This window comes from Eucalyptus grandis, chromosome 6, assembly GCF_016545825.1.
Source record: "Eucalyptus grandis isolate ANBG69807.140 chromosome 6, ASM1654582v1, whole genome shotgun sequence".
Classification (NCBI taxonomy): Eukaryota; Viridiplantae; Streptophyta; class Magnoliopsida; order Myrtales; family Myrtaceae; genus Eucalyptus; species Eucalyptus grandis.
In genome coordinates, this window is record NC_052617.1 from 4,492,437 (window position 1) to 4,502,391 (window position 9,955).

At 41.0% G+C, this 9,955-nt stretch overlaps 1 protein-coding gene across 1 annotated transcript; it reads right to left on the reverse strand.

Moving 5' to 3' along the window:
• Positions 1-1,788: 1,788 nt before the first annotated feature.
• On the reverse strand, positions 1,789-8,961 carry LOC104448022 (ubiquitin carboxyl-terminal hydrolase 16). The gene is made up of 11 exons (XM_010061793.3): positions 8,265-8,961; positions 5,971-7,207; positions 5,794-5,882; positions 4,928-5,013; positions 4,686-4,848; positions 4,461-4,581; positions 4,168-4,325; positions 3,517-3,601; positions 3,202-3,414; positions 2,722-2,783; positions 1,789-2,624 (listed from the first exon to the last, which is right to left on the reverse strand). The coding sequence occupies exons 1-11, from the start codon at positions 8,549-8,551 to the stop codon at positions 1,928-1,930; spliced, it is 3,198 nt and encodes a 1,065-aa protein (XP_010060095.1). The 5' UTR covers positions 8,552-8,961; the 3' UTR covers positions 1,789-1,927.
• Between the last annotated feature and the right edge of the window lie 994 nt (positions 8,962-9,955).

The following is a 9,955-nucleotide window of genomic DNA, read 5'->3' on the forward strand; positions in this document are numbered from 1 at the left end:
CTTCAACAACTTGTAATGCCATCATCTCTCTACAACAGTTTTATGTTGATTTGACACTTTTGGACAATAATTTGACCAAGTATTAATTCCCATGGAGCCCTATCTTTCATTTGATTTTGGGCTATATATTCCTATGCATTATACCTCCTATCGGTAAATTACGAATTATGGAATAACCCGCTCGACAAATTTAACTGACTATAAGTATGGTCCTATCTATGTTCATAACCCACCAATTAGAAGAGTAAGAAAAAGGATTGAGGAAGATACGACCTTTTTTACTTTTACATACCTATAGTGGCTGTGTAACTTCGATTTTGTTACCAACATTAACGTCATTTGCCTCTGCAAAAAAGTAAAAGAAGACCCACATTGGTACAGAAATGGACCAAGCTCACACAGTAAAAGTACACTGGATCTACTCTCTGTTGGCATAGGAATAAGTCACCCTAGCTTCAGAAATTTCCTGAAACGGGCTTGTCTTTCTATGCATGCGGGCGTCATAGATATGCTCGACCTTCCATTATTGAATTCGCCAGTCCAATCAAATAATGCACACCGATCTAGAAGTATGGCCACATGCAGGAACTGGCCATTCGATGTCCATTCTCCATCTAGATCGAGTCAAAGACAAATCTTCATTCGCACGTGGAGGACTTGAATTGCTCGCCGGAGGCAAAGAAGACGGAAATTCCAAAGTCGTCCATGGCAGGCCATGGGTTCTTTTCAGAGTTCAGACCCACACAGTGATTTGGCAGCAGACGGGGAAGTTCTTCACGTGCATGCATGGCCCGTTCTTGGCGGTGCACTACCTGGTCACGAGCATCCCCTAGTGCAATCCCTAGAGATCGCTACGGTTTTGTCGGTTTGTCGGTTCGTCCTCCTCGATTAAGATCTGAATTCGATTCGCACACTGTTGTCTTCTTAAGTCCAACTCGAGAAGCCCGGAGCTAATGCCATTTTGAAGATCATTAAGAATGCCGTGCTCATAGGGAGTCCGCACACGTGTTTGTTTGGACAGAAGGAAGGTGCGAAGTTAGCAGGTTTGGTTTGGTTTGGTTTGGCGGTGGTTGGACCGATCCGCCTCATTTACTGTCCCTCTTTTTTTGGGTCGGCTGTCCCTTCTTTTGACTCTTAAGTTTTCCCCCACCTTCTTTCGGTTTCTAAGGCCGCTATTCATGATCTTAACGTCGGCTGTGGGTCGTCAAAGACTTGGGAAGATTTCCCTTCTTGATCTGCATAGGTACTCGCACACGCATCTTAACTTTGGCACCCGATAGGAGGCGGCAATGGTCGCAACTCACATGTCGTGACATAATTTTTCATCTCAGCTGAAGTCACCAGTAACAACCTAGTTAAGGTCAACCTCAATCTCGATGTTGGTTCAGGCATCTCGACACTATCAATTTGGACGGGCGCGGTATTTGCGTGAATCTTTTCATACTCCAAGACCAACCTTGGCCGAACGGTGGAACCCATCGGAAAAATGAGACTAATGGTTCAGATCAATAGGTAAGTACCAAGACATTTCATTCTGGGGATACGAAAAATACTTTACTTGCACCATAATGAAACTTGCTAAAATTCACCAAATCTTTAAGATCAATAGGTAAGTACCAAGACATTTCATTCTGAGCAGACAGCACCTACTCGCAATTAACTCCAGATCTTATCCATCATGCCCACACAGATTCATTGTTGAGAGCAAAGCTCCTCTATGCACTATCTTGATCTCATGACCTTCCCAATTTTAAAATCGAAACGGATTTTCAAAAAATAAAAGTGAGCTGCAAAAGGCCGAGTATATGCAAAATGGTGATTTTACTCATATTTACCAAGACATGACCAGCCAAAAGGATTACACTTTCAGATAAACCTTCCCCAGAACTTTTATTTACCCACCCTCTATCCTAAGTATTTAAAAGGCTTAATCTGTTCTTTCTCTCGCCGATCTTCTTAAAGAGACACCATTTTTCACATCATAAGAGCCATTCGACCAGGCTAATCTCTCCGAGTCAGTCTCTCTACATCTACTACTACTGCTGCTACTAGTTTCTAACTCACTACGCCACTTAGTAATGTCCGAGTTCAAAAATTCATCACCTCCCAGACTGGAATCCAAACCGTATCTTTGAGATGGGCTCGTTTCAGCAAAACCCGAAGCATGTCTCTCTGGATTGGCTAGTGGTGAGTGCCTCGAATAAAGGGGAGAGGAAGAAGAAGATGAAGTGTCAGAATCAGAGGAGTTCCTCCAAGAGCTGCTACAACCTCGCACGGCATCAACGAATATATAATCTGAAAGGTCGTCTGTGCTGGCAGAATCTCGGGTCCCCTCTGTACTGCAAGATCCTTCATCTGAAGTGCTACTGAATAGGGAAGAACTGTCGCTCGAAGAATCTTCTTCCAGTATCCTTTGCAACTGATGGAACTTCGAATAGAAAGATTCAATGTTAGCCGAACCATCGGAAGACGTTGAATTGGGGTAAATATCACTGGAAAATCTTCCGGGCAGCTTAATGCTCAATGCAGCAATTTTCCCACTGTTTCTGCCAAGTGCTGCTTTATGTTTTGGGTCCGTTGAGATTATTTTGTCTCTTATCGATCTGGGAGCCCGGGGTGAGCACCTATACAAGGTCAAAAATTCAACTAATTCAGCGATGTGCCACTACCATAATTGTTCATCAAATGCCCAAATGCTCAAATGCATATAGAAATTATTACCTAGCATAGAGTAGCATGTATGCCCCCGTTGAGAGGACACTCTCAAGTTCCATCGGTGTTACCTATTCAAGAATAATCAAAGTACAGTCAAAACATAAGTTCTACGACAATTCAGTACCATCTATATTCTGCAACATGTAGATAAGTTCAACAAACAGAATAAAGCTTCATACAGAGTAACAATTAGCTACTAAAACCATCAAGAAGCTCGTCAAAAGGCAGGCAATTGGTGAAAGCAACTACAAGAAATCTTAAATAATTGTGGCAAAATAGCCATGCACCAAGCACATGTACATTTCCGAATGGTTAAAGGCACTGGATTTTATGTCAAGGACAATTCCAAATGCAGATATTAAGTAAAAAGGTCAGAACATTCAGAACGTACCCAAATGCAATTCCATGAATCGATAGAAATTAGTTAAATGAAAAGGCAACATAAAATAATGTTAAATTCTCCAGAGCAACGATGCATGGACGTACCGTGCTGTCATCAATCTTGAACCACTTGTTTTGAGGATTCTTAACATAGCACACATAATGACCAGAAACTGCAGCATTCATGACATCCAAGTGGACTATTACTCCATATAGTCTGTATATAGGCGATTTGTCACTAGTTCCACTGATATAAGGAGCCAAGTTGAGGATCTCTGGGAACCGAATCAACTTGTTGAGCTTTCCAAATTTTCCTGACTGTTATCAAAGAAAGGGATCAATTTTTCACACAAGAGTAGACCCAAGGAAATACACCAGTTGAAAGTACCATCAGTATGATTGATCAACTTTCGTCAGTACCTGAAACCGTTTTAATGCAATAGTAAGCACATTTGGAGCCTCCAATATTGTCAATCTCTTTCTGGCCTTCTCATAGGATTTACACCTGATTAACATTAACAAAGTGAGTACAATCCCCAAAACCTGCTATGCAGATGTGAAAAAAGTACTGATGGAATTAGATGAAGTGTCCATAGCATCGTACAGCATAAATAAATGAGACCAAATTTTAGCAGAATTGTAACAACAAAACAGTATTACATGCCCGTCACCATTTTAAATAGGGATTAACAACATTAAAGGCAAATAGCAGCGCACTTACGAGTGTGCTCTAAGGCCAGAGCATAGAAGCATATCAGCTCAAGGTTGATACACAATGAAAGAATATCATACAAAGACCATTATGTTCATAATTAGTAAACAATATGATCCCTGACCAATCAATCATTGTACCCTTCTTGTTGATAAAGTTAATAGCACCTTCATATTCAGATGCAGAGCCAAAATGAAAAACCTATTTCATCTTCTTGAGGATAAACCAAAGCTACAATTTGTAAAAGAGGAATAGTCTTCCTAATAAGATCTATTTGTCCCTTAGTACACTATCCACTACCAAACTATAGACAAAAAAATTATGTCATCAAGACTGTTCTTGTGAGCTAATATGCCAACCTGCTGCAATAATACTTGTTTTCTCCATCCAGAGTCTCATTTTCGGTAAACCGACGAAGAGCTTGTTCCAAGGTTCCAATATCTCCCTCTATCTCAACAGTTAGATCCATCATTCTTTCATGCCGCTCGGATTTTACTTGACACTTGGTGCACCTAATCTGCGGTTGACAGAGTTTTGGCCATATAAGAATTTTCACACACATGGTGCAGAGAAAAGTAAGTACTTTAATGGCTATAATTCAAAAAGAGAAAGGACTGGAAGGAAAATCTTGGTGAAAAGAGCATCAGCCCACCTTTGACCGAAGATAGCCGCCAAATGTCAATCCCATCAGAGTAGTTTCCTCTTCTGAAGAACCGGACTCCATCTCCACAGATTTCACAAGACAAATGGATTGCATCGCATCAATGGCGCACCTGACATATTAAAATTGCTGAAGTTGGTATGCCAAAAAGAAAGAACTTCAAAATAGGAACAAGACAAGCATTTTCAGATCTAGAGTGGATGTTTTCAATAATACCTTAAAAATTCATGGGCGTCTTCCTCTCTCCCATTATGAAGCTGGCTTCCAATTTTCTGTAATTGGGATACGATCCTAATTGGAGAAATTGGAGAGGTCCCTTCTTTGGCTTTTTGAATCAAGCTCTCAAATTCACACATGAAACACCACTCCTTCTTTAGACCTAACACAGTGAGACAGTCATTAGTATCACAATTCTCAATTAATCAAACATGCCAATGGACAATGTCTCAGTAACTTACAAAATTTTGAATGAAGTCCCTGGAGAAAATATGCCGTGAGAGGAGGAGTAAAAGCCACACATTGCAACACGGCATTAGCATAACAACTGCAGAAAACCACAAATAAAAATAGGCTACTTAAAGTATCTGTTAAAATTCTTAATATGGGGAAATAAAAAAAGGTGGTGGGGGGGACTAACTGAAACCCAGCCCTTTCAGAACATGGTAATTCTCAGCAAGAATCATTATTTATTGAGATGATGAGCATATGCAGATGCTATTAAAATAATCACAAGACGCCAGACGGTGACTCCATAGCACAAAAACAAATCCCAAATGGTACATAGACATGCCTATGTCACAAGTATATAACTGGATATGTTCATTATAAAGAGCGCACTGAAAGATACCTGTTCCAATTATGCTAAAAATTTAGAGCTTTTTTAAGCAAAAGAGGAGCACAAGTGCAACATAAATGCATATTAATATGTTTTTTAAGGTCTTTTAATTTCTTAACAACATGAGTTTAAGAACATAACGGAATTTCCCAGATATCCAATCAAATATCTCCCTCAGCTTATCTCAAGACACACAAAAACAAATAAAGCTTTAAGTTTTGCAAAATGAGAATGTCAATACTGAGACACGTGAACACAAACTCACCAGAAAATGGAGAATATTAAAATGCGCAAGATATATATCTAATATACACCTGTATAGAAAAATTATCCTCCTCCAAAAGTCGATCAAAAACATGTTGGTGCTACTTGATCAAAGTAACAGATAGTTGCTACATCAACATTCAGAGCCAAATCTACCACATTGCTTCGAAAATTGTTATTGATTGATAAGTTTACTTTCTAAAGTTATGAATCTTTTCAACTAACCTGTTCCCACAATTCACAAAACCACATGGGAGCAATTCCACCTCTTTCCATGTATAAAGCTTGACAAAAAGATCATAAGGAAAGAGCCCCTGCAAAGTAAAAGAAATGTAAATGCAGTTCACGGCATTATAACAGATATCCACAATAAGTAAAAGCAATTCATAATTATTGTCGAACCTTGTCATTGTATTTTCCAAATCCATCACCTCCATCTCCGCCCAGATATCGTTTGGACAACACAGATCCTTTCGATTGGTCTCCAGCAGTATCAATAGATGACTTTACATTTTGCAGAGCCTTTAAAGAACAAGCTGCCGACTGAGAGGGTAAAGCAACACTCTGTTTAACTTTGGCACTTTCAGCCTTATTGACAGTTGGAATCGGATGCCTAACACCAACAGTAGAAGCATCTCTTCTTGAAGTATATTCCTGTCTGTAAGGAGCTCCATCAGAAACAGAAATGGTGTCATCATCCCCTATGCGACTAGATCTCTCACAGTTCAAAGGTGGTGATTTGCTAGCACTCAAACTGCCTTTTACCACTTTCCCCAATAAAGTAGGTTCCTTGTCAAACTCGTTCTGAGGAAGAGCATCACGAGACACGGAGTGTTCTTCTTCAAACCCTTTGCCACGCAAGACCTGTTCATTACTTTGGAACTTACTAGAGGAGAAGAGCATGTGAGATTGAGAAGATACTTCACTTGAATTGGCATTATTAAACTTGGGTGGCAGAGTTCTATCTGAGATGACACTTTGCTTCTCAGCAGGATCCACAACACCCTGCCAAAAATTAGGAGAGTTCACAGATGGCTCAACCATCTGATCACTAGGCCTTTTGATACTTCCACCTTTTATATCCCATCGTTCTTGCACATCATTGCAGCCACGCTTCTTATTTGACTCGCCCAAAGTAGCGCTATGGACTGCACCAACTAAACTTGCAAATTTTGGAGAGGGTGGCTTAGCATCATCTCTAGTATCATCACAAATAGCATCAGGCATGTTCTGTCCAACATTAGATGATCTATACTCATCTGAACTCCCGGAATCACCTGAACTAACACTTTCACGTGTTGAAACATCATCAGATAATTCATTACTGGCAGTGGAGGCAGAGAATCCAGAAAATTTGGTACTTGAAGAATCAGAAAGATAACTTTCCGACTCAACTTTGATACTGCTATCTTTGTCAGGTGATGTGCTTGTAGAGCATTTACTGTCTGCCAACGTTGGTTCATCAACAAAACCTTCAGTAGATTTTGTAGCATCTCCAAATGCACTCCCAAGTTTATTTTCATAATCTACATCTTCCTCAAATCCTGTGACCTTTGGATTATAGTCATTCCCAGGCTCAGGAGCACGGCATTCTTCCTTATGACCTTGTCGCCAGTGAATGATTTGACACTTACCAGAACTGAAAGAAGGCAAATTAAACACATGTTACAACTATGAGGAAGAACCCTCTATAGATGAGATATTTCATAGAATTGCAAGCACATTCACACGAAGTAAAAAGAATATTTTCAAATTAAATTTAATAAAGATGGATATAACATTATCATCTCTAGTTGGCAACATGATTTAAGTTCCACTTTCAAATCACAAAATCTTGACTAGCTAAAACAAAAATTGGGGATACAATTTCTATAAGCAGCAATAAAGTAGTTGTGGCTACAAAAAACACCACCGCCCATGAGGGCAACCAAAGAAGATCTGTCTAAAGTCAGCTTATAATCTGCCTACTGAAACCAGCACGAACCAGCAAAACATAAATATCGATAAATTCTAACTAAAACAAAGAAATTGGTGATAGAATTTCTTGAATCTTGAAGCAGCTTCGAAGTAGCTACGGCTACAAAAGCGCCACCATTGATGAGAGGCCTAAAGGCAGCTTATAATCTGCCTATTGATATCAGCATGAACCAGAAAAGTATAGACATCTTACAGATACGAAGATTCCCATGAAATCCGCATAATCCCAAAACTTGTAGCATGTTAAATAGGACATGATGCATGCAAAACTTATACTACCCAAGATTGTCTCAGCACACTGCAGGCTTCACATATGAACATAAGATGGATTTCTTGCCCATTAAACGGGGCATGGCAACAAAATAGAACTCACTGCAGAGGAACCTTTTTCTCTGCATTTGTAGATCTAATTATTGAGCCAAAATATGATGAAAGAAAAAATCGCTATCTGCACGACCTTCACAGTTGCAAACTATTCTTGAGGGGAAAAAGCAAAAATCTCATTCAGCTTCGCCAGCAATCTGTGCATGTATGCCATGTTTCCAGTCCTAAAAAAAAATTACTCCTACAACGAAAATAAGCGCAACAAAACCTTGCCACATTCTCAAAACCTAACATTAAGGTCAAAAGTATTCCCACAGGGTTCCAAAATCAACGCTTTGCCCAGCAACCGAAAAGAAAAGAACAGAAAACCGCCGCAAGATCAAAAATTGACGCACCAGTATCGCACCGCCTTGCAGCGGGCGCATCGCGTGGTCGTCGGGGAGTAGCAGATGGCGCACTGATAGCCCCGGGGAGCCGAGAACGCGCCGTAACCGACGGAGGCCTCGCGCTCGGCCCTCGCGGCCTCCTCCGAGGCCAACACGAGCAGCCGCTTAATCTCGCGGCTCCGCTCCACCGACTGGCGCCACTTCCTCCGGATCACGAGCCCGAACACCAGCGGGACCAGCCCGCAGACGCAGAGGACGAGCCCCCGAGCGAGCCCTAGATCCCACGCCACGACCATTTATCGCGCTCACCCCGCACCCAACGCGCACGTAGCGAGTCCCAGAATCCCTAACCTCCTAATCGCGTGGAGACACATAGATTCCTCCTCCCCGGGGTGGGGGAGAATTCCGGCGGATCGGCGGGGCCGGCGAGCGCGCGCCGATCGACGATGCGGGATCGAGCCTTCCGATCGGGGGCGGGAGGAATTCCCCAGGGATTGCAATGCTTCGCAAGCGCTCCTTCGCCAGCTGAAGAAGGAAGTGAGGGTCGGAAGTCCAAGCGGGGCTGCTGGATTCGGACAGAGGAGAGAGAAATTCTCGTCGTCCTCGTTGTCGGAAGTAATTTAGGGATTTCGGAGGTGCTGGTTTTCCAAGGGGGTAGAGAGAGACAGACAGAGAGATGAGTCCGTGTGAAGGCGGTAGGAATAATTTTTCCGGGAAACGGAATCGGAAATGTTTCCCGATTTATTTTTTTCCTTTTTCTTTTTTTTTTTCTTTTCTTTTTTGCTGTGTATATTTTCCGTACGCTTTTAAAATTAATATTCGGGAACGTTAGAAATAAGCGATTGACGGGGGAGGGGAAAGGAATTTTCCTGCCATCGGGAAACGAGCGCCCCCGTCCCCTCCCTCCCTCGCATCGATATATTCTCGGCCCGGTCTGTTCCGGTTCGTTTGGACCGGTCATTTGTCGTTTCTTGTTTCGATTTTTTCTCTTTCTTCTTCTTTTTTTTTTCCTTCCTCTAGGACCTAAGTAAGTCCTTAAATTACTTTAACTGAACTCTAGGACGTGAAACTACAGAAGTATTCGCTCCTAAGTGGGGAAAATAAACATACATTTGGGAACTTTTGGAATCTATTAAGTGGGGCTAATATAATAACTTCTCGAGCTTGGGGTGAGGAGATGGAACTTGCAAAGATTCTTATTGAATTGAGTTGTGATTTTAATAGTGTCTTTAATCAACTTGTTGCCCCAATACCCTAGGTCAAAGCCTTAAGAATGGGGAAAATCACCTAAAAAAGTCAATTCCTAATTTCTTTTTCTATTCCATTTTTACTTGTTTTAGATGTGGTTATAAATTGGCAAGCAAAAGTGTGGGGATTTAGAGCGGCCCTTTTGCACTATCGAGCGAAACAATATCATATTGTCAATTTAGCAAACGAGATAATCAAAGTTAACATTTCATAAATTACGAGGTTTTTTGTTCTTATGAGGCAGTTTTGACGAGTATAAATTAAGTGATGGTCGTGAGTTAGAATTATAATATAAAGTGATTTGATGATAAAAAAAAATATCTTAAATCTTTTTTTTTTAAATTGCAAGGTCTCCTAATTTTATATGAAACAATGTCAAGGCTGGAGAGCATGAGGATCACCACTTGCAATCATCATTTGCAGGCTAAAAGGAAAATGATCTAATTATAGTG

Excerpts from the sequence above, each read along its gene's own strand:
- LOC104448022 (XM_010061793.3), bottom strand. The coding sequence starts at position 8,551 with ATGGTCGTGGCGTGGGATCTAGGGCTCGCTCGGGGGCTCGTCCTCTGC. Across the intron at positions 5,014-5,793 it reads TTTGTGAATTGTGGGAACAG|TTGTTATGCTAATGCCGTGT; the intron begins GTTAGTTGAAAA and ends GGTTTTCTGCAG. Across the intron at positions 2,784-3,201 it reads TCAAGATTGATGACAGCACG|GTAACACCGATGGAACTTGA; the intron begins GTACGTCCATGC and ends ATTCTTGAATAG.